The sequence below is a fragment of the Dermacentor silvarum genome, chromosome 1 (assembly GCF_013339745.2).
Source record: "Dermacentor silvarum isolate Dsil-2018 chromosome 1, BIME_Dsil_1.4, whole genome shotgun sequence".
Lineage (NCBI taxonomy): Eukaryota > Metazoa > Arthropoda > Arachnida > Ixodida > Ixodidae > Dermacentor > Dermacentor silvarum.
This window is the reverse complement of record NC_051154.1, coordinates 176,388,459-176,413,816: the sequence shown is the minus strand read 5'-3', so window position 1 is coordinate 176,413,816 and position 25,358 is coordinate 176,388,459. Positions and strand designations below refer to the sequence as shown.

The following is a 25,358-nucleotide window of genomic DNA, read 5'->3' as shown; positions in this document are numbered from 1 at the left end:
TGACATGAGATTTTAGAGTATATTAAGCAATCATCTGCAAATAAAAGAACCATTATCTTACCATTAAGCGCATTTGTCATGTCATTAATATAGCATAGGGACAATATTGGTCCTAACACAGACCCTTGAGGGACACCTGATGTTACATTTAGAATTTTCGATTTGTTTCCTTTCACTTCCACATATTGTGACCTGTTAGTAAGGTATGAATGAATCCGCTTAACTATATTTAAATTAACTCCGAGATCATGTAGTTTACCAATCAAATCCGAGTGGGAAACGTGGTCAAAAGCTTTTGATAAATCAAGGCAAATTCCGTCCACCTGACCTGTTTCATTATCTACCTTAGCAAAATCGTGTACTGTTTCTGCAAGCTGGGTGATAGTGGACAATCGGCTCCTCAATCCATGCTGGTTAGAAATAATTATGTTCGAGCTTTCAATATAGTGAAACAAACTTTTTGATAGGATAGCTCGAACATCTTACAGCAATTACATGTAATTAAAATGGGTATATAATTTTGAACTCTATGTTTGTCGCCAGTTTTATGAACTGGCACGACTCGCGCCACTAACCAATCATTTGATAAATTGCTCTGTTCAAGAGACGCACGGAAAATTATCAGCAAATATTTTGCGATCCATTCAGCATGTCGTCTCAAGAATTCATTAGGGATGCCATCTGGGCCAGGAGATTTTTTCGTGTCTAGACCTAACAGAAGTGAAAGTATACCTTCTACAGTTAAGATAATGTCTGGCATGTGTGAACGGGCATTAGTCATTTTCTCTCTTATTTCTGCAGGCAATGGTAGGGGAGGGTCAAACATGGAATGGAAATATTCGTTGTATCAGCAATTTGTGCAGAGTCTGTAATTATACATTCATTGCTGGTAACATACCTCACATCCTCACGTGATGGAGCAAGGTGACGCCAAAAACGCTGTGGCGAATCTTTCATAAACCGTGATAAAGTGTGGGAATAGTAATGTTCTTTCGCAATAGATAATTTTTCCTTTAGTATTATCGGAAGATTTCGAATCGCACTATGATCTTTGTTTTTAATCTTCGTTCTACGTTTTAATTTCCGCTTTAACTGGATGGTTTCTCGGTTCACCCAAGGATTTTGCTTTTTCACATTTTTTATCTTCATTGGGACATAGTTATGCATACAGTAATGGACAATACCTTTAAACTCATCCCACAACGTATTGACCTCAGCTGCTCTATCAAACGTCTCCAGTGCCATCTCCAGGCAATCTAGGATGCTGACAGCTGACATCATCAGCTGCAGCAAAATGTTTTACGTGTATTGTTTCTGTGTAAAACTTCACTGGCAAAACTTTTTTTATGCACAATAGGACAAGTTTGTGTTCTGATAGTCTGTCATTAACAGAAACGGCATAATCAGTTATCCTGCTATCTATGTTTGCATTCCTTTCGAACAATGTGTAGTGCTGTAGCACCAGGCTTCTCTCCTTGAACAAACACAACGCTGCATACATCTGGTGACATGTTGTCCTCTTATTTTATTACTGCCAATGTCATGGTCACCTGAGAACTGAAAGTAGTTCCTCAGTTGGCTGGACATCCAGTTGCAAATGGCATCATAAATGCATTTATCAAATGATGTGAATAAGTGATGTGACAAATGATGTGAATGAGTGCTTCTTTTAAAAATTGACTGCAAAAATGATTTTAATAAAACTTAATTATTTTGCTTTGTTTAGAAGTGCGAAAAAATTCTGCATTGAATTCCCTATTTGAAGGTTGTTTTTCTCAGCTATTGGGATTCGATTCGATTAGGCAATTTCACTTATTTCCACGTTGGCGGCAAACCAGGCCCCTAAGACTTCCAAAGTGTGTCAGAGCTCTTTTATACAGCATTGCTATCTTTCATTGTGCAAGTTGCTTGGATTCGCATGCATCTTCAAAGGGTTTTGCTGAGCTCTTTTATGTCACATTAGCGTGTGCATCTTAACTACAATGTGGCAGTTTCGGTTATCTGGCTTTGTTACAGGGAGTGCCCTCATCAAGGTTGGGCAGGCGCAACAGAAGCTGGGCCAGGCAGAGCGAGAGTTTGGCCGCCTGGTGCACACAAACTTTGTCCAGCCGCTAAGGAGGTTTCTGGATGGCGACATGAAGACAATATTGGTAAATAAATCCTTATTCTCCTCATTCCTAAATGAGACCATTACTGTCATGGGCGAAAATCAGTCAAAATAAGGCAAAACTTGCTGAAGTCAAGAGTCTGAAGAAATCTCATCTGGTTGGGAAGACTCGTCAAGAAAACAAACCAGACTTCGACCGAGATAAAGGAATTATTCAAAAACTTTATTGTTCGGCCTGTATGTCTTGCGAAGGTTGGTGAAGTCAAGAGTCTCATGAAAACTAATTTCTCCCTCATTGTGAACAAGACTCGTGTGTGGGGGCAGAAAGATCAAGTTTTAATAATTTCTTCATTACAGTTGGTGTCTGTTTCGTTTTCTTCATAAGACAAGACTTGTTTTCAGCACTTTGGGGAAGGTAATTCAGGGGTGCAACAGCTGCGCCAGTTGCGCCATTTTGATACAATTTCGTATCACGAAGAAATGCATGTGTACTTTCCACATGTTTGGCGGGAAAAGTTGTGTGCAGTGCGCTGCCAGGGCGCGATCGAGGTCGTTGTTCGGAGCGCGCATTCTATTTTGTCGGGCGCGGCCTAGGTCAACCGTGCACGGCGAAACTGAATGTGCGCTCCGAACAACGATCTCCGATCGCGCCCCTGCCCTCACCTACGCTGCTAATGTGAATTATCGTATATACTCGCGTAATGAACACACTTTTTTTCCCCCGAAATCTAATGCGAAGTTGGGGTGTGCGTTTATTATGCTGGGTAAATTTTGTGACGGTTTATGAGTAAGCGTTTTTTGTGAAACTGCTTCAAATTTGGAATTTAGTGCTCCAAAACGGACTTTTTTTTTTTCCATAACCTGCTCCAAATCCTATTTTGGCTGTTGCACCACTGGTAATTCAGTCGATCCCGGATATATTGAACTTGAAGGGAATCGCGAAATAGTTCGGTATATCGATAAATCTAAATATAAAATTTTACTCACTGAAGCTTATCTGAGATCTCCGCACGCCTCTTGACACTTTCCCAAGATCGTGAAAAGCCGGAACTTACCAATTTGCTTCTCCAAGACCATATAGACTGCAGAAAAGTTGGCTTATTTTTTGCTCACGAACGTTGGAAGTCGCTCGCGCTGCGGAAATAATGGTCTTCACAACACTAACCACGACACAAGACCGCGGTGCGTCTCGTGCGCATCCAAGTGCTTCCAAGTGGCTTTCGGGTTTCGTAGCGTCTCCTTGTTGGGCTCGGTGGTGGGCGGCTGGCATAGTTACCAAAATTATAGCAACTTTAATGGCTTTTTCGTCGTTCCCCCGACTCCCCGATCGCCCTCTTTCCAAGAGAGTGTGCACCGATGACTCGCTGAAACTTTTCGTCCAGACCAAAAAAATATACCCGAAGTACCACGTGCTAAAATGTCAAAACACTGATAAAACTGCAAGAACACTATCACCATTTGTTGTTGCGAAATGCCTCACTGAGAAACTAGGTCCCGGCTATAAGGTCACAAAAATGGCCAGCGGTGATCTGTTGCTAGAACTAAGTGACAAGAATCAGTTCGAGAAACTGTCCGGACTTGCTGAAATTGGCAATACCCCTGTCTTGGTGAACCCCCACCATTCTCTGAACAGTTCACGCGGAGTTCATCAGAAGATTTCCTTGAGTGAAACCGAGCTCCTTGAGGGCAGGAAAAAACAGCACCTGACAAATGTCCAAAGAATTAAGATCAGGCGGGATGGCAAAGAGATGCCCACTAAACACTTAATTTTGACGTTTTGCACAAGTACATTACCAGAATATATTGGAACTGGCTATCTGAAAATCAAACTTAGGCCCTACATTCCAAACCCACGCCACTGCTTTAAGTGCCAGAGATTTGGTCACGGCTCTCAAAGCTGCCGGGGCCGTACCACATGTGCAAAGTGTGCATCGCACGATCATCCTGCCGACAATTGTACTGAGACACTACACTGCGCAAACTGCGACGGTGACCACCCTGCATACTCCCGCTCATGTCCTTCTTGGAAGAGGGAAAAAGAAATAATTACGTTAAAGGTCAAAGAAAACATTTCCTTTCAGGAAGCGCGAAAGCGCATTTCCTTCCTACATATCGCAGGGTATGCTGGTGCTGCGCATAAGGGGGCAACGCCGCGGCTATGCCACCAGCCCCCCAGGCGACAGCAGCCAGTGCTGCTGCGCCATCTCTTAAAGAGGGCCCATCGACCTCTGGGTTGGTGGCCTCCAAAACCCTGCTTTCTGAGGCAAGGCCTACCCTGAAAACAACCCGCTCGAATGAGCAGAAGTCCAGCGGCTCCCAGGAGTCGATGGACACAACTACAAGCCAGCCGGCGCACCCAGCGCCTCGTGAGCGGCGCGAATCTCGCGACTGCTCCCAGAAAGACAAACCACGTATTACGGGGCCTGAAAAGGCTTCGTAAGCCAACTTGACTCCTCTTGACACACAGCACAAGAACACAAACAATATGAATACACAAATATTACAATGGAACGGGAGAGGTCTTATGCACAACTTCGATGACGTTAAAGAACTTCTACACAAATACAATCCAAAGGTGCTGTGTGTTCAGGAGACGCACCTGAAACCAACACAAAGTAACTTCCTCAGGAAATACGCCATTTTCCGAAAAGATCGAGATGACGCACTCGCCTCTTCGGACGGTGTCGCAATCATAGTGAGCAAAGATGTTGCTTGTCAGCAGTTACTTCTCCGAACTCCTCTTGAGGCAGTCGCAGTTCGAGCGGTGCTCTTTCAGAAGTTAGTCACTATAATTTCCCTATACATCCCTCCGAATTATGAACTCTCGAGATCAGAGTTTCTAAGTTTTATCGCTGAACTTCCTCAGCCATATATCGTTGTTGGAGATCTAAATGCCCATAGCAGCCTTTGGGCCGACTCTCGTTGTGACGCGAGAAGGCGCCTAATTGAAAACTTTCTTTTCTCATCTGATGCCTCCTTGTTAAATAAAAAAGAGCCGACATTCTACAGCGTTGCACACAAAACATACTCATCTATAGATTTAAGCATCGCATAAAGTACACTCATGCCATATCTGGAGTGGAATGTTATGCAAATCCCTTATGGGAGTGCCAACTCTAGAGGAAAAGCTCCCCATAGCGCCCGTGCATTGAAATCGGCAACCGCAAGGGTGCCGTCATGTTGCTACCCTGTGCAGCTGCACAGGCGCAGACGACGAGAGGCGCTTCAGACGAGACTCACTATCAATGCAATTCTGAGCCTCCCTCAGTATGGTTGCAGCATTCAGCTCAGGCTCCCGCAAATGCATCCATTCAGGCTTTCGCATCACAAAAAATGGCTAAAAAATCGATTTTTTGAAAATCACATTTTCAGTTTCTATAACTCTTATTCTATCTGATTCCGAAATATCATCACTGAAAACCAAGTAGAAGTGCTCTAAAAAAATTGTATCAGCCAAGGTGCCGAAAAATTGTGCGGAAATCGCGAAAGAACGGCATTTTCCAAGCCACGATATCTCCGGAACAGCGCAGCCGAGCGCCACCATCTTGGTCTCGTTGGAAAGCGCATTTCTCCGTCTTCAAATCTTCCGCTTCAGCTATCTCCTCCATACAGAAACAAGCACACAAAAAGCAAATGATTGAAGGTCGTGCCGGAGCCACCGATTGGCCGCGCCCGCCACGTGGCTCCAGCGCAGTTCGCCATTGGTCCGGTGCTTGCTCCGTGATGGTGTCGTCTGCACCGCTTGTCGTGGTCTCCTCGCGAGCTCTGGACAGTTTTCGTCATCTCGACGAGTGTTAAAACGGGCACTATGTGGACATCGCAGTAGCATGGCCGATCCCGCTTTTTGTGGACGTCTCAGACCCGCGGCTAAGCATTCCGAACATCGGTGACGCAGACTTCGCAACTGAGCTTCGGGCACGGAATCCTCGGACACGCGGCTAAGCCTTTCGCGCGTAGGCGTCTCTGACTCGTCGATGAAGCACATTGCGCGCGGACTTCTCGGGTCCTTGCCTAAGCATTTCGTGCATCGGCGCCTCCGACTGCGCGACTAAGCACATCGAGCGTCGACTCCTCGAGCCTGCGGCTACGCATTTCGCGCGTTGGCACATTGCTCAACGAGTGTCGACTCCTCGGACCCGCGGCTACGCACTTCGCGCGCCGGCACCACGAGCGTCGACTCCTCGAGCCCGTGGCTAGGCTTTTCGCGTGTCGGCACATCGCTCATGGAGTGTCGACACCTCGAGCGTCTATTCCTCGCACCCGCGACTAGGCATTTCGCACGTCGGCACCTCGGACCCGCAACTTAGCACATCGCGCGCCGATTCTATTATCATAATGCCACGATATCTCGTAACAATACCTATCATACCACCCCTCCATAAAGAGAACCTCATTATGAGCTCTGTTCACTAGGCCAATTGGGCTGGCACAGACACCTGGCTGCAGAAGTGAGGCATGATACAAAAGTACAGGCTGGAAAGCACCTAGCAGCTGCATTGCTGCCTATCTATCAGTGGCTCTCCTAACTTCCGTAGCCATTGTCAATAGAAGATGATTCAGAAGGCTGCTAAGAGCCTTCATTCAGTAACATGGTCGATTCTACCAAAAGAAAACAATGCCTCACTGACAGCACTAGAGACTGCTATCAATGAGGCATTCTGCAGGTAGAATGCTAGAACTACTGTATATTTATGCCCACATAGTTCTGCACCTCACTTGGTTTGAAACCCAGGCACCATGCTCTTTGTAGAGCAGCAGTAAAGAATGCCATACAAACATGAAAAAGGCAGAACGAAGGCTCAGCAGACCAGAGGCCACATGTCCAAGAAGCCCCACGTCACAAAACACATCAAAGATTACAACTTTGGTGCGTTTTAGAGAACTGAAGAGAAGGTGCAACTTTGAGAGCCATTTTCTCAAAACTGTTTTTTCGCCTTTCTGCTGAGTTTCTGGAGCTGATTTCTTCGTTACCGTTTAGCCTATTTTGATTCTGTTTTTTTTTGTCACGTTCCTTGGACTACAGTGCAGGTCGAGACAGTCTCGCATTTTTATCTTGACTTTTTATGAATTTATGGTGTGGCTATTCGTTCACCCCGAAAGTGTGCTTGGTGCGAAGGTAACTTGAAAATGACTATCTAAAAAATTTGTGTTGTGAAAAAAAAAAAGTTAGACTGTCACGACCTTCAGATGCATTGAGCTATGCAGTCAATACTCAACGAGCCTTACATGATGTTTTTTAAGCTCCCCAGGCCCTCCAGAAAGTTCAAGAGAGAAAAATTCTGCTCAATAAAATGTTCTCAAGGTATCACTCTGAAACTTTTATGGAAGTATCAGGGAGACATTCTAAACATTTGTGCCAATTTTCATCAAAATCAATAAAGAAATCAGGAATTTGATTTTCAAAGCCATGTCCCCCCTTAACATTAACAAAATGTGAAGAAAACTCTCCTCATGTTCCCCAGTGGAAGATTGATTCTGCCGACTGGAAGCAATACAGAGAGCTCACCTGCCTAACATGGGATGACATCCGTAATCTTAACATAGGCGACGCAGTGGCATATTTCACAGCATTTATTGTGAATATAGCTTCCATATGCATCCCAGAGACACAAGGAAAGCATTCGAAACGACGTGTTCCTTGGTGGAACGATGACTGTAGGGAAGCACAAAGAAGGCAAAATAAGGCTTGGGGACGCCTTCGTGACTCTCCAACAACATAAAATCTCATAAACTTTAAGAAAGTAAAGAGTGAGGGTCGAAGAACGCACCGACGTGCCAAAAGGGAAAGCTGGCAAAAATACATATCAGGCATAAACTCTTACACAGACGAAAATAAAGCCTGGAACCGAGTTAAAAATTAAACAGCCGGCAAACTAATCCTCTGCTATTAGTAAACAACCAGGGAAACACTCTTGAAGACCAGGCTGATTTTCTAGGTGCCCACTTCGAGTACATTTCTAGTTCGGCCAATTACACAGATACATTTCTACGGTACCAGTGGCAAGCAGAGCAATTGCCCCTGGATCGGAAAATAACAAAGAATGAACCTTACAATCGTCCATTCAGCATGGCGGAATTTCAGGCGTCACTGAGTTGCTGTAATAAGACAGCGCCAGGAAGAGACAGAATAGGTTATGACATGATCAAACACACCCTGAAGCCCACAAAACACTTTTGCCAATATTTAACTCCATATTCTGTGGTGGGTACATCCCGGCTGCCTGGAAAGAGGCAATAATAATTCCCATTCTCAAAGAGGGCAAAGACCCGACTTCGGCCAGCAGTTATAGGCCTATAGCCCTAACAAGTTTCCTGTGCAAACTCTTTGAGAAAATGACTAACCGGCGCCTGATTCATTTTCTTGAAAGTAACAAAATACTAGAACTCTTACAGTGCGGCTTCGGGGAAGGTAGATCCACAACAGGACCACCTTGTCCGCATCGAGGCAAATATCCGGGATGCCTTCGTGCATAAACAGTTTTTCTTGTTGGTGTTCTTAGACATGGGGAGAAAGCCTATGACACCACATGGCGTTTTGGAATCCTTCGTGATCTGGCAGGAATGGGCGTCCGAGGCAACTTGCTGAACATGATTAAAAGTTATCTCTCGAACCGCACATTCCGTGTTCGAGTTGGTAACTTATTATCTCGTCCATTCACGCAAGAGACTGGTGTACCACAAGGAGGTGTGCTGAGTTGCACTCTATTTGTTGTAAAAATGAATTCTCTCCACAGTGTCATACCACGCACAATGTTTTATTCGGTGTACGTGGATGATGTGCAAATTGGTTACAAATCTTGTAATCTGGCTATCTGCGAGCGACAGGTGCAGCTTGGCCTCAACAAAATTTCCAAATGGGTGGACGAGAATGGATTTAGACTAAACCCACAAAAAAGCATGTGCGTCCTCTTCTCGAACAAAAGAGGTCTGCAACCAGACCCCGTTATTGACCTTAATGGAGAACGGCTATCTGTGAGTCATGAATTTAAATTTTTAGGCCTCATCTTAGATTCTAAGTTAACTTTTGCCCCGCACCTGAAGTACCTCAAAACAAAGTGCCGGAAGACTATGAATCTGCTGAAGCTCTTGTCACGCACATCATGGGGAAGTGACAGGAGATGCCTCCTTAGCTTATACAAAAGCCTTGTACGGTCACGCCTTGACTACGAAGCCATAGTTTATAACTCTGCAACACCTAGTGCTTTAAAGATGTTAGACCCCGTTCACCATCTGGGTATTCGGCTTGCTACAGGCGCCTTCAGGACTAGCCCTTTAGAAAGCCTGTATGTTGAGTCGGATGAATGGTCCCTGCATCTCCAAAGAGCGTATTTAAGTCTATCTTACTCCCTGAAGGTAAAGGCAGATGTAGAACACCCATGCCATTCCACTATAAGCGACATATCGGCTGCCAGGCTGTATCAAAACCGTCCGTCTGTGAGGACTCCTTTGTCCATGCGTCTAGAAGCGTCGGCTGAAGAAACAGGCATACTACTTCAGGAGAATGTCTTAACGGCTCCCAGTCGGCTTCCACCACCGTAGGAGTGGCAGACTATTGAATGCGATGTCTCTTTCATAGAGATCTCCAAGCACGCACCTAAGACTCATATACGCTCACACTTTCTCGAGCTTCAGGCAAAGTACTCATGTGCAGAATTTTACACAGACGCTTGCAAATCTCCTGCTGGCGTTGCTTACGCAGCTCTGGGACCGTCTTTATCAACATCTGGTGCACTAAATCCACATACAAGTATGTTTACAGCGGAAGCATACGCAATCCTCTCGGCAGTTAAACACATAAAACTAATGAATGTTACCAAAGCAGTTGTGTTCACAGACTCATTGAGCATCGTTAGAGCTCTAATGAGTCTACGAAAACACAAGAATGCAGTTTTTAACAAACTCTACAGCTGGTTATGCTCAGCTTACATGGGCAATAGAGTGGTCATAGTGTGCTGGGTACATGGCCATAGAGGCATAAAAGGCAATGTAGCTGCAGACGAAAATGCCACGTCAGTAGTTTTTAAGTATACAGACACAAACATAGCTATCCCTCCCACAGACCTAAAGCCTTTCTTGCGCCATCAGTTGCGGAGATGTCGACAAAGGCAGTGGGACAACGAAATGTCAAACAAGCTACATATGATCAAACCAAGAATAGGGAAATGGATGTCCGAAAAAACGGCAAGACACAAGGAAGTGCTTCTTTGCAGGTTAAGAATAGGTCATACTTATGGCACACACTCGTACCTCCTTTCTGGAAGTGATCCTCCAAAATGTGATAGGTGTGGCGACATTCTTACAGTCCTCCATGTTCTTGTCCAGTGCCCTGAAATAGAAGTCCAGCGTAAAAAGTACTTTTATCCCGCATATCGTGAGCACATCCCTCTTCACCCAGCATTCTTTCTTTGCCATGAGCCACTTTTTGATTTTAATGCAGTCTTAAAGTTTTTAGTAGATGTAAACACTTTACAAATCATCTGGCCAGGGTATCTGTAGCGTAGCCTCGTCTTGCAGGCTGCAGCTGCAGTGTAAGAAGTTTGTACAGCACGTGCCTCTCAGCCCTTGACTTCAAGGAACCTCTAGAGGTACTAGTGCTATTGTATACGTTTTAATACATCATTAATTCGTAACAGAATTTTTATAGTCATAACTCTAACCATTAGACATTGTCATTATTTTAATGCAGTGTAGACCGCTTATAACGTAAGTCGCCGGAGTCGCAAATATTTGCACTATAACGGTACCGCACTATAACCAAAACAACGATTTTCAAGCCCTGTACGTATGCTTTGTACTATCGCGCGCACATCGCGATTACGTTTTCTCCAGTGAGCTGGCGAAAACATAATCGCGATGTAGCCGGTGCTCTTCAAGCTCGACAGATTTGCACCAAGTCAAAACGAAACAACTGTTTGCCGCAATCGCTGCGGAAAAAAACGTGACCGCTATCGACGCAACTATGAACGGCGACTTTGCGGTACTGAAGGCACGCGCCCGATGCACGCACCGAGGGTCCAGTCGCTGCAACTGCCCGTCGAAACCGCGGTCGCTATCTATGCGATCATCAATGGCGACTACGCAGTATTTTAGGCACGCGGCGGACGCGCGTACCGAGTAAAAACGAAACTACTGTTCGCCGCAACCGCTGCGGAGAAAACCACGGCCACTATCGATGCGATCGTGGATGACGACTACGCAGTTACGAAAGCCCGCGGCCAATGCGGTGTTATGCATGGTGGTAAACGCAAGAATACAGGCTTTAAAGACACAAATAGGCTCGAAGCATTCCGGCGTTGCTGTCATTCATGTACGATTTCAACTGATGGCTGTGGCGATGCAGACTCCGCCGCTTCGTTTCGCTTGGACGCTAGCGCTGTTCTTGCTCTTTTGCGTCGCACATTTGCGGCGCTCCTCGCTCACCGAGCTCCGAAAGTAGTCCGAATTAACCGATGCGTCCCCAAATAAGTCCAAATTAACGAGAGTTTGATTGCATTGAATTATGCATACGCCGGCCGGCAGCACGCACCTTGTTGAGAAGCGTGCTCGCTGCCGCCCTTGTCGGCGAGATTTTCCCGTGGAAGCCGCATTATAACCGGTATTTTGTCTCACGCAGCTGCACTGTAAGCGGTATGCGTATACATGGAGTGCTAAGGGAAAATTAACGGGAGGTTGAAAAGACCGTACTATATCCAGTCCTGCACTATAAGTGGTTACGCTATAAGTGGTCTATACTGTACCAATATATTTTACGCAATTTACAGCGACTTGCTTTTAGGCCTTTTTACAGTCACGTTACATCAACCATTTATAATTCATAGACCACTCTATCTATAGTACATTGGGAAACCATCACCATTTGTCATGGCGCTCTTTGGCCATATCTGGCCCTTGCGCCAATAAAAACCACATATGAGAGCAATGCAACCAAGCGGTAATTGCATCATGGGCTCAAACAACACAAGCTGGATGCGTCGTCCTACAGGGGCGGTATTATCGAACGATCACTCTCAGGCACTTTGGAGATTCCTCGAGGCTCTGCACTGGACTCTTCAAAGTACATATTGCCGACAAAGCACTTGGTCTTGTGTGAAGATAGCGAACTTGGCAAAACGCCAGAAACACTGTCGGCCTAAACATAGATGCGTCTGGTGCCGAGTCATGCAAAATCGAGTCACGCAAAATCACACTAAAGTGAAAATATCCACGAAAGTGATCACCCCAGAATACTGACCCAGCTGTTTTCCCCACAGCTGTTCGGATAGTCAGGTGTCTCCTACGATTGTCACCCAAGCGGATTTGCCACGGTGCCAGCCATAGTCCTCGGAAAGTGATAATTTCCTTTTACGTATTTTCGAATAAGTTCAAAGCACGGAGTTTTGAAATCAGCATTATACTTTACAAAGCAATAAAAAAGTTTAAAATAATCCTTAGCAAATGTAAGCTCCCTGAAAGTATTATTCACATTCCAAATTCTGTGTGCCTGCATGCAGCATGATAAATCAGCCTGCATAAATTTGGCTTTCACAGCACTTGCATGTAAACTCAGAGCCCCGAGTGCGCACCACCTATAGATACCAACGCGCGTGCAGTGAAAGTAGCGAAGGGAAGGAAACGTACAGATGACGCGCGGGGGTGCTCTGCCTATCGTTTTCGCGAGGCGCCGGCGGTGGCGCTTCACGGAGTGCTGCCATAGGGTGCCTCGATGTCAGCGCCGCCTCCCCCACCGCTCCATACAGGGTGGCGACAACCGCATTGTCTGCTACGGCGTCCGCCATGTCAGTGCCTACTTCTCGGCAGCGCACGGTTGGCACGGGGTTGTAAAAAGCTTTGGCAAGTTACAAGCCGCCCATGCATCGTCTATGTTTCTTCCTTTTCTGTGTCTTAATTCACGGCAGAGTATGTCCTTAAGCCTTTGTGCTCGCACTTTTTCCTTGTGAGAGCACTTAAAGAATACTTTTCTGCTTGCAAAATATTCATGCACAGCAGCCAACCTAAGAATTTGCATATAGTCCCTGATGGGATGTGCAATCTCATATAACCAGCATGCTGGAATAAGCTGTCTTACCTCTGAATTAGAACACCTGTGGCACAGCGTCTGGCCTCAGCTTTTTCGACCAATCTGCCCTGTTCTGCTCAAAACTGCTCTTTCAAAGTGAGCCTGTCAATCTAATAAAAACTATTATATTTGATTCAATCCATGGCAAATAAACACTTTCAGAAACTCGATGTGTCATCTGGCTTCTTAAGAAATAAATGATGAAATTATGGCCGCCAAAGGGCCCCTGGCTATACCAATCAAAAATAAACTTTAGTGACTAAAAAATGCAGGATAAAACAAAACAGAAAAATAGCGGGGTAGTAGGTCATCGTTTAACTCGGATGTGTCAGCTTACTTGCTGTACAGATGAAAAGGGGGTGTTATTTCTATCAGAAATAATAACTCACGCTAGACTAAAAGGTGCACCTCCAACTAGTGAGCTCACGTTTTACGCAGGCACATAATTTAGTTGCAAGTGGAACACAAACAAGGCCACCCACGCAGTAGAATTCAACTGTTAACTATAATGGGCCGTTAAGATGTATCCTATTGATTTTATTTATTACGTACAGCAGGCACTGGCCCAAGCGGGATAAGAAAAAAAAAAAGACTCAGCTAAAAAACAACTGGCTGCACGTGCGCGAGCTCTAATTAGAAAAAAATACTACAAGCAAGATGCAGTGAACAAGAAAAAGTACAATTGAGTTTTCGGAAAAAACATCACACGTACTTGAAAAGGCCTGCCAAGCTCAACGCTTATGTACTCACATTGCATCCGCGGGAGTAGTTCGTCGGTTGCCACTTGCCTCTCTTGATTAGGACTATCCAGAGAAGTCTTCGTTTTGGCTCTTTCGGAAATAGAAACATTCTCCAACCATTCCTGGAGTGGTTCGTGCATAGGAGCCCCGCAACATCCCGGCATCTTTTTCGGCTCGCGGAGACCAACCCACAGTGCGAGCTCGCTTTGGCACGCGCACCAGCAAAGGCATGGGCACCTCAATGGCGGACACGCCAAAAGCGGCGGCAGTTAACCCAACAATGAATGTCGCCACCATGCACGGAGCGGCGGGGAGGAGTACATCGAGGCACCCTATGCTGCCACGGGCTCCTGTGTTTCCGCTAGTAGTGGCCGCGCCTATACACATAGTACATTGGTATACTTTTGCATGGGTTCTTAAGCGGATTTTACAGCTGTTTGATATAGACAATAATTCAATATATCTGAGTTGGATATATCTGGGATCGACTGTAGTAGAGTTGAAGAAAGAATAATTCACAAAAATGGCATAATGTTTAAACAGACAGCCACATAAGGCAGGATGTGGCTTTTGCATAGTGAAAAATGGCCAAAAAAATTCAGTTTTTGAAATTCACATTTTCAGTTTCTATAACCCTTTTTCTATCTGATTCCAAAATATCACCACTGAAGACCATGTAGCAGTGCTCTAAAAGATTTCTTGTATCAGCCAAAGCGTCGAAAAATTTCGCGGAAATCACGAAAGAACAGCGTTTTTCAAGCACAATATCTCCGGAATGACGCAACCAGGCGCCGCCATCTTGGTCTCGTCAGAAAGCACATTTCTCCGTATTCAAATTTGCCACATTAGCTACGTCTTCCATACAGAAACAAGTGCACAAAAAGCAAATGCTTGAAGTTCGTTCTGCAGTGTTCGATTTGCCGCGCCTGCCAAGTGACTCCAGCACGGTTCGCCATTGATCTGGCGCTCACTCTGTAGGGGCGTCGTCTGCTCTTTGTGTCTCACGAGCTCTTGATGTCTCGACCACCGTGATCTCGACGAGTGTCAAAACGGGCATGACGCGAACATCGCAGAAGTGCAGCCGACCCACGACTGAGCATTCCAAGCTAAGCACTTTGCGACCAGCACTTCGTGCGCAGAATCCTCGAACACGTGGATAAGCCTTTCGAGCATCGATGCTTCGGACTTCGCTTCCAAGTTTACTTCCAAGCACATCGCGCAAGCGATCTGCGTACCCGTGGCTCAGCCTTTCGAGCATCGGTGCTGTAACCATGCACATCGCGCACACAATCATCGGGATCCGTGACCATGCTCATTGCACGTGCTCTTTGGACCGGCAGCTAGGCTTTTTGCGTGACCAAAAATGTCACATTTAGCTATGCTCAAAATATTCAACACCTTCTACTGCATTCTGTAAGCTCTCCAAGCCCTCAGAAGGTTCAAAGGAGCAAAACTTTGTGCAATACAATGTTCTGAAAGTATGGTAGCTGGTGCAAATGTTAGGCCGCAAAAACACAGGGTAGACCTCCACATAAGGGCTCGCTTGCAAGGCATGCTGGTTTCAGCTGCATTGCTGCCCATGTACCTGTGCTTTTTTATGTGCAGCTAGATCTTCAGCCGTTGTCTAAGAAAGAATTTCGAAATGCTGCTGAAAGCCTTCGTTTAGCCATCTTGTCATTGCTACAAAAAGACAAAAATGAACCATTGAATGCGACGCAGACATCATGTGCGTGATGCTCCACTAGAGACAGCCGTCAACAAGGCAGTATGCAAATACAAATCTGGGACCCACTGTGCTTTTGTGGGATACTGTGCAACATTTGTTTTGCAACTCTTCACAGAGCAGCGGAGAAGGATGTCTTGAGGGAAAAAAGGCAAGCAAAGCCCTTCAGGCTAAAGGCAAAACACTCCAAAAGCCCCACGTTTGATAGGACATCAATGGATACAGCTCTGGTGCCTTTTGATAACTTAAAATATAAGTTACAATTTTGAAAGCCATTTTCTCTCTTTCAATCCATTTTTTTTTTTTTTTTGCTATGTTCTTTGAAGTGTAGTTCATGGCGTGACATTCTTGCTTTTCCAGTGCAACATTTTCAGAGTTGATGATTCAACTAGTTGTTCACAGCCTAGATGCCTGTTGTGCAGTCACCTCATAAAGAAAATGGGAACGACAAAAAATTATGTTGTAAGAAAAAAATCCAAGAATATCACGTCCTCAACCATTCATTTTTGAATGCACAGTGCTTCGAACAAGTCTTTTATCACATTTTGTATGTCATTCAGGCTTGGGACAAGCCCCAAAAGAGAAAGAACTTGTAAATAAAGAAGTTGTTGAGCTGTAACATTGAAATTTTTATAACAACATCACAGAAACAGTACCACTGCCTCTGCCAATTTTCATCAGAATTCATGAGAAATAAGGAAGTTGACTTCAGAAGTTGATTTCGAACGCCAAGTCCCCTGTTAAAGGGATCATTGTTTTTAGCCTCCTTGACAACCGCAGCCGTTGCTTAGTTGTAGAGCGCCTGCCTCGGCTGCAGGAGGTAGTGGTTTCGATTCCCTCCGCTGCCGGGCACCCACTGGTTCAAATGGACACAAGTGTACCCCGGGCTGGCATTCAGCTTCCTTCAGGGGTTACACGTTTGGGAAAGGAGCCTGCGCCCTAAATTTCCTGTTGAAACCCACATGAGCACAAAAAAAGTGATGTTTCGGCTGCTCCCATGGCGGCCATTTCCCATGTGGCGCCCTAAATGCACCTATTGAAGTGGGTGACGCCTTCGGGTTGGCGACAAACACCCTTTTCCAAGCGTTGAGGTGCCATAATGGCCAAGCACCAGGCCAGGAGCCTGGTCCTCAATTTCCTTCAATTTGAGTTACTGTACAGCTTTGTGCTGCAAGTTCAGAATTTTGAAGTTTGATGTGCAGAAATTCACAAATACAGTGAAGTCTTGATATAACGAACTTCAGGGGGACTGCGGAATATTGTTTGTTGTTCTGAAACATTGTTATAGTGAAAGCTTGAAGACATGGAGGGGGCCCCCCGCAAAGATGTCAGAATATTCAGACCATCTGGAAAAATTAATTTGAAGCAAAAAAATGAGAGGCAACAGTACAGAAAATTCACATACAGACTCCTTCTCAGTGTTGTACTTCAGTCTACTTTAAAATTTAATGATGTTTAAGGCCTCAGAGGCATCTCGTGTTCACGTGTCATAGCGATTCTGTGAAGTCTAGTTGTTGCATGCGACCTTGACTGTAGGACACCAGACTGTGTTGCGCAAATTTGCTTTGGTGCTTTCTATTAACATGCAAGCTTAACCCACTTTCTCAAGTAAGTGCACAGATGGATTTAGTAGGTGCTGTAGCAATAGTTGCTGGCTTGTTGCCTGTGTACCTGACGCCATTGGTAGGCCCATGTCTGCGATCTCAGGCCAGATCAGTGATGAGCCACTTGTGCGAACATATCATTATAGCTTCAAGCTTCTCACAATGGCTTGCCACGAGCAATCATGCAGGATAATGGCGAATTTTCTGATGGCCACATTGCCTTGGCCATTGAAAAGATATGCGTTCTATTGCGTTGACAATCATTGCATTCTATTGGTGCTAACATATGGGCCAGAAACTTGGAGGTTAACAAAGAAGCTTGAGAACACGTTAAGGACCGCACAAAGAGCGATGGAACGAAAAATGTTAGGCCTAACGTTAAGAGACGGGAAGAGAGTGGTGTGGATCAGAGAGCAAACGGGGATAGCCGATATTCTAGTTGACATTAAGGAAAAAATGGAGTTGGGCAGGTCATGTATTGTGTAGGATGGATAACCGTTTTACCATTAGAGTTACAGAATGGATACCAAGAGAAGGGAAGCGTAGTCGAGGGTGGCAGCAAACTAGGTGGGGTGATGAAGTTACGAAATTTGCAGGTGCAAGTTGGAATCAGCTAGTGCAAGACAGCGATAATTGGAGATTGCTAGGAGAGGCCTTCGTCCTGCAGTGAACATAAAAATAGGCTGCTCATGATGATGGCAACAAAAATTATACCTCTGGCACGGCCGCTGGATAAAAAAAAGGTGCGGCCTGCCGCGTCGGGCGCGCTGCTATGGGAGCGAACGTGACGGCCGTAGTTGCATTGTCGGCCACTTGGCCATGCCGAACGGCGCTAGCTGAGGGGGATGGAACACTTCGGCTTGCACGCGCGACGGCGTTCCAAGCGTGTTCCTGACGCATTTGCTATGCCGATGCCAGACAACAGACCCCGGCGTGTGGCGCCGCGGAAGATCACATTGTTTTCGATGCACACGGCAGGCCGCACCTTTTTTTTTTTATCCAGCGGCCGTGCCTCTGGATTCAAGTGCCTTAGAGTTATTGCAGCCGCAAGAAGATGAATACATGTAATTTGTCTTCCGCATAGCATGAATACAGGCCATGGCCTAACGGTAACCCATGACTCAGTGAATGTGTTAAGAATCTTAATAAAGCGTGTGTAGAACAGTCAAGTAAAACAATTTTAGGAAATTTCAGGCACATTTCAGTGACCGACACTACCAGTGAAAGAAAAGCTTTTTTTTTTTTTTACAGTGCTCGTGCTTTCATCAAGACATTATTTACAATTTAAGTTGACTGCATGTTATGAGAACTTACAGAATTTCTGAACTGTGTTATTGCCATGAAACCTCATAAATTTCACGAGGCTACCCATAGAAGCAAAAAAAAAAAAAAAAATTTGAACTGAGAGTTGCCTCATATTGGGTTGATTCAACTGAAACTTTTGGGGCCATAGGTTACAATGCAATGCCTGTGCAGAGAAGATTTCAACTGAAATGTTCATTCAAGTGAAGTTTTGCTGAAGTGATGTTTAACTGTATAGACTTATACATTCCTACTCATTTGTCTGTAAAAATGTGACTGTTTTCTAGCCCTTACATGGAATATAAATGCCTTTGCAGCAGCATATTGTGAAAAGCAGTGTCTTCGCTACCCTACCATTACTTATTGTCTTACCCTCCCCTTTTTTAAAGGCTCAAAGTATTTGTTGCCTGGAAAAAGGAGCCTTGATATTGTTAACGCGATAGTGTTTAGGTCCCCGTGTCACAGAAAATGTGGCGTCGGCAACCGGCGTGTGATCGCGGGTGGCGGAGAAAATCATCCAACCACATCTACCGCGCAGGCCCTCCATGTGGTGCAAGGTTTTGGTGAACAAAAATTGAATTTCTCACAGTGAAATCCGTCAGAAAAATGGTAAAGTAGCACTTTATCATTCGGCGTCGGATTCGCCATCGGATTGTTTACCAATCGGCGTCGGATTGTAATTTGAATGTACGAGAAAACCTAATTCTGCTATGAGGAAACTCGAACATTTCTACCAGACCTGCGCGCGTTGGGGCAATAGCAAACAATTAATAAAATAATAAATAAAAGGTGCTAGGGCCTTCACATTTTAATATAAGACCACTTACATTGCCCCTGGAAAAACGTCTTTCTAGCAATGCATTTCAGTTTAAAAGTGAAGCTGACTTTAAGGGAATCGGTGTAAGCTTGGTCTTTGTAAGCTGGCTTTCCCACGTTCAGTGTTGCAGTGAATGAAGCCTACTTGCCATATGCGAACGATGCGATGCGAACGGGTCCTGATAACGCTATAGCGTTCTACTCTTAAAGGCGAAGGTTAAGCATCCTCCAAGCTTTTGGTATTGCTTCTTGATGCAGAAAGAACGTCGGCTACTTGAAAACAAGAGATTGGATCTAGATGCTGCAAAGAACAGACTTCGTAAGGCCAAAGCTACTGATCCAGCAGTGAGTTGTGACACATTTTTGTTACTAGTCTGTTTTGTGTTTTATTATCCTTCCTTCACCGAATACTTTTCAGGTATTCTTAATATTAATTCAAGTTCTACAGGTTTTGAACTGAAAAGGTACACTTCATCTACATTGTCTCTCAGTACACCAAGGCAAAAAAAGCATCAATTTTGTATTGGGGAAGGGGCACTAAAGAGGAACACTTAGGAGCACATATACTCAATAAGATGAGGAGGGTCTCTGTAATCTTCAAGTTACTTGTGGTTGCTGTGGTTACAACTGCCTAGGAAGAACACGAGAGCTCCTAGAACAGAAGTTACCACGTATGCATGTGGCCAGCAGACTGCATGTTTGAGATCCCTGCACTCTGGTGCCAGATCACAGCACATCCTGCACCAACCTAGGCTCCTATACTTGAATGTGACCCAAAAGCTTACAGTTACCTTTTTGAACTTCCCCCCCTTTTTTTTTTTCTAGTGACATTTTCTTGTTCCATGAGAGAAAGGAGACTGGCAAGGACAACAGTTTAACTGATGATGATGAGCAGAAGGAAGCAGTTTGATTTTTGAGAAGTGACAAGACCATCTGCTCAAGAGCTTAAGGCCATGTGAATCTCGAAGGATTACAGCCACTAGCACTACTAGCTTAAAAAATAAGTGTGGCTTCCTGTTTTACAGCTGTTACTTACATGTTAGGCTGAATTGGAATGCATTTCATGTGATATTATTGTGATGTTTCTTTTTTCTTTTTTTAAGTTAAAGCATGAGTAACATAAGCAATAATCTTGATTCTAAGTGCAGTGGTAAATGAATTATTGTAGTTCATTTTTTTGGGGCTCGAAGCAGGAAGGGTAACCTGTGAAATAAAAAATTACTTCCCTAGCATCTTATTTTGACATAACTATATCAATAATAATCATTGATAACCATGATTTGTGAATTGCTGAACATTGATTTCTATTGAAGTATATATGCCACTATTTATATTGTTATGTGTTGTCTTTTCCTGCTGCTTACTGGCCTCCAAAGTCAATCATGAAGTTCTTGAGAAAGAAATTCAACAGGTAAAACTGGTCGTTGTCAACACCAATTAGCTTTACTTCCAAGGAGAAGTTGTCTTAGATGTTTTTATTGATTCTTTATTAACACATGCCTGGATTTGTTATTTGTGGGAAATAGGCATTGCGAGGGGGTACTTGGAGGGGGGTGCCTAATGGCCAAATTAAGGGGTGATGAGTCAATTTTTTAAAGAGTGCTGTCATAGATATGCGTCTAGTTTCTTTACTTCTTTAATGGATAGCTGTTGACTTCATAATTACGGTCTTAATTGCTATGGAGGAGCAGTGTTCCAACTGAGGCACAAAGAAGACATGCACATGTTCAGGTTCACGAAGCGAATACAGGTTCATGTAGCACATGTGTAAAAAATAATGAAAAATAAGGCACCAGGAGTAGAAAGCAAACTCGGTAAAGGCTACCTCATGGTAGCCTTCCTAACTGAGTGTGTCTTACATGTCTTTCTGCTTGCCAGTGGACAGTACTGCTGACAGTGTGCATCTACTGCCGCATGCAAGCTGCATGCTTCTTCAGATTGAGGGGGAGCCTCTTATCATTGTCGAGAGTTTCTAAGGGCCATATTCTGGGTTGTTGGTTAGCATATTCATTTTGGGGATATCACTTTGGGGATAGTGCTTTACCCAGTAATTTAGCAAAAAGAGCCTCTGGAGTCCGTTGTTTTCTAGTTGTAGAGAACTGAATTTTTTTATTATTGCTCAGTTTTAACGTGAAAATTGCTTGCATTTAAGTTGTCAAAATTTCTTCAAATGTAGTGTCCTGCTTATGGCTAAATTCTAGCTATTCTGCATGATATTGTGAATCACTGTCTCTAGTTATTTTAAAACCGCATGCTTGCATTGCTCTTATTAACAGGCAGAAAAGGATGTGCGTTCCTGCCAGTCTGACTTCGACCGTCAAGCTGAAATCACTAGGCTCCTGCTTGAAGGAATCTCGAGCACCCATGTATGTATTCAGGTTTACATGCACCGTTACATCAGGATTGAGGGGAGATAATTATTTTAGCTCTTCTTGCCAGTATTGGATAGAGTGAATTGTTGAGTGTTTTATAATACAGAAGTCTAGTTTTATCCATAACTTCTGACTTGACCTTAAAGGAGCTCTGAACCACCCTTTGGACTTGGTGAAAAAACACAGTCCGCGGATAGCATATGTTGCTGTAAACATCTCAGCCAAGTTCTGCAGTCGTGCGCGGCGCGTGGAACGTGCAAGCGGAGCGTGAAGTCACATTTCTCCCATACGCTCTCTCTTCAACAGAAGCCTGCTCCTCACTCTTTTCTGGACGCATTATTTCGTAATATAGTGGATTCCCATATGCAGCTGCTGTTGGCCAATAGCTGACATCAATCAAGAAGAATGTTTGGATCAGTGCGCTTCTTCCTATTGTTACTGTGTATATTTATTGACGCAATTTAATAGTACAGGCTGAAGTAAGGAAAAATCTGCTTTCGAATTTCAACAAGAATTACGTACTTCCTAAAGAAGGCAGCTATCGTCTGGTCACGCTCGGTCATTGCCGCCCACGTCCGAATTAAACTTTGGCTACCCTGCTTAGCGGTGTCATAGCCATCAGGTCTCCCTAATTTCGGCTAGTTTTGAAGACTCAGCTAGCCTCGAACCACGCGAAACTTAAGGTCAGACTACACGCACGCTTGCCAGCGCGCGCTCACTCCTGGCTGCTCCTGGTAAGACACCTTGGCAGATATCACTTTGTAATAATCGAGCTATTGATAGTGCTTCAAAGTGCACAAGTTGGATGTGGCTACTATCCGTCGGTCATGCTGGTGCAGGACAAAGCCGGTCCGCACCACGTAGCACAACGAGACAGGAGCATATGAGTGCGCACTCAAGCCAAGTCGTGCACAAAGCAAATGCTGCACTTGCAAATAGCTGCAGTCTGCAACATTGTGTTGATACCGTGTCCTCCGCGGGGTGCCACGACGAGTCCACTGGCTAAAGAATGCCTCGATGTCCTCCTCGCCAGCGGGCGAGAAGGACATCTTCTTGCCCGCTAGGCAGAGTGTTGTGGGCACACCCCGCTTCACCGTAGCCTTCGCAGTGCAAATCGTTGAAGAAGGAGCGGAAGCACCGCGAGCGGTATGTTTGATTGCCAATAACTCTGCTTCTGCTAAACCCATTAAAGAACTTTTTGTGGCAATGTATTTCTGCAATAGTCTAATTTGACTTCAAATGCATTTCTCGACTTCTATAAAAAGTGGTTCAGGGCCCCTTTAAGTATACTTGCATCATTAACCTCACAGTGTGTAAATTTATGCTGGGTGAAAAATTACAAAGTTCCATACAAATATGGAGAGTTTTGAATTCAAAAAATATATATATATATATAGTTTTGCATTAAAATATGTATAGTTTTTTCAAGTTATTAAGTCAACTTGTGTTGATTCAAACTCCTTAGAACCATAGATTTGTGTTTGAATTATCTGAACTTCAATAAAATATGGTTCAAAGTAGAATTATGTATGACATGCACACAGTGAAATAAGATGCACATAAATAAAGTTAATCAGTACTTTGCCAAAGTGCCTGTGAAATTCGAAAAACTCCGACGCAGTCTCAACTATGCTGCGAATGAACTAATTCTGCCCATGTAATTGCCAGCCTTACCTAAAATGATGACATACATATTGCTGTTTGATTTGGTTTTACACAGCAAATCAACAGCTTGCACCGTGGTTTGTAGTAGCTTAGCTTTTGCAGATTGCTTAAGCTAGCCGCACAACTCACTGCCAGTAGGATTTAGCAGCAACACCATCATAAATGCCCATCAAATTGAGGCAATTGTTGAGTTAGGCAGAAGCATGTTTAGTTTGTCAGCAGTATGTTTGAAAGCAGCACTGATGTGGTGTGCAAGCGAGAGGCCATATTGGCATTTTTCAAATTTTACTGGCTTTTTCTAAAAACCGAAAAAGAGCTATGTTAAAGATATTGCACTGCAAACAACTGAAACTGTGTTTACAAATATGCTTTGGTAACCTTGTATCGACATATTACCAATCAATTACCAATCATACCAATGACATTTACCAGTTATCAATGACATGACAATAAATTAAGAAGAAAAAATAATGGAGCCTTCTTTAGGTGGCTGCTAATGAAGTACATGGTTTCATCCACATCGAAGGCTTCAATTTTTAAGCATGAAATGCTTTTAGCACCTGTTGTTGGCATCTTTCAAGAGACCTTGAGCGAAAATACAGATCCGTTATCCGGGCACTCAAGACAAGAATGGGCGTGAGAATAAAATGAGAACCTGCGAGGACATCCGAGCGTCGTTGCGAGAGCAAAACGAGATCATCCGGGCAACCAGTCAAAACTTAAGGGGTTGGGGGCTTGCACGAGACTTGCAACAAGGTTCAGTTCAAAACAGATTCATTTCGGATCAGTAAGCTTTCAGGACTGCGTCGCGGCACCAATCTGCTTTGCCGGTAGCCATTTCATGCTTACATTTACTCTTGATTACTGGACAGCCAGCATTTTTGTTTTTTGCTTTAACTTAGTGCATGGTAGCTGGTACACCCTGTATATTTAGGGTTGTCCGTTTTCAGGTAAAACCCGATTTTACCTGATTTTTACACCCCGAACATTTTTCAGCAGAATCACGGTAAACCCGACTTCTCCCTGATTTCCAAAACCACATACCAACCTTTTTTTTTTTTTTCTTTTTTTTTTAACGCTGAACATAGTTCGCGGTGTGCAGGCGCTAGCTTCACTGCCTCGGGACAACGAAGTTCAATCCTGTTGGCTTAAGTGAACTCCAGTGACCTATAGTTCATCGCACAAGTTGCGTGCAGCACTGTGGATGCTACACGCTACAGCTGAGATACGTTCAACAATTGGGCAGGTCTCAGATGGAGACCACAAATGTTGTGCATGCAAATGATACTGTATGTTAACGTGCGTATTGAGTCAAAACGAAACTACTTTTTTGCCGCAACCGCGGCAACTATCGATGCGATCATGGATGGCATGGCGACTATGAAATCCCGCGGCCAACGCGTTGTTATGCGCGGCGGTAAACGCAATAAAGGCACAAATAGGCACGAAGCGTTCCGTCATTAATATCATTCACGTACGATTTCCGCTGATGACTAAGGTGATGCGGACTCTGCCGCTTCGTTTCGGTTGTACGCTAGCGCCGTTTCTGCTCTTTTGCGTCCCACATTTCCGGCTCTTTAATGCAAAAACGTATAGCCTTCGAGATTAATGGTTGATAAATGGCAGCCGTGACATGAAGCATAGCCTCCGAGATGTGTACCGACTGTCCGTGGCTTCTGGCTGTCTATTCGGGAGCGCCGAATTATTCGAAAATATTGAATATACCTGAATTCGAATTGAAGCGAATAACGAATATAGAATTATTCGATCGAATATTCGACAGTACCGAATATTCGCCCATCCCTAATAAAATGTTTCATTTCCTTGAAGTTATCAATGCTCTTTACTGTCATCATTGCTTATTAATTTCCAAACAAATGCCGAGCTTCGAAGTATTTGCTAGAAAACCCCGATGTCCCCCGATTACCAGCTTGAAACAGACCCCTAGTTTTCCCGCATTTGCGTTAAGCAGC

At 44.4% G+C, this 25,358-nt stretch overlaps 1 protein-coding gene across 2 annotated transcripts in view; it reads left to right on the top strand.

The window, feature by feature from the left end:
• The window catches only part of LOC119436437 (endophilin-B1-like), a 62,167-nt gene that overhangs the window by 11,426 nt on the left and 25,383 nt on the right, over nt 1-25,358 (top strand). For both annotated transcript variants that reach the window (XM_037703283.2, XM_037703282.2), the window contains exons 4-6: nt 2,017-2,150; nt 19,607-19,693; nt 21,625-21,714. In XM_037703283.2, the coding sequence (XP_037559211.1) occupies nt 2,017-2,150; nt 19,607-19,693; nt 21,625-21,714 (311 nt within the window). The remainder of the gene's footprint in view (nt 1-2,016; nt 2,151-19,606; nt 19,694-21,624; nt 21,715-25,358) is intronic.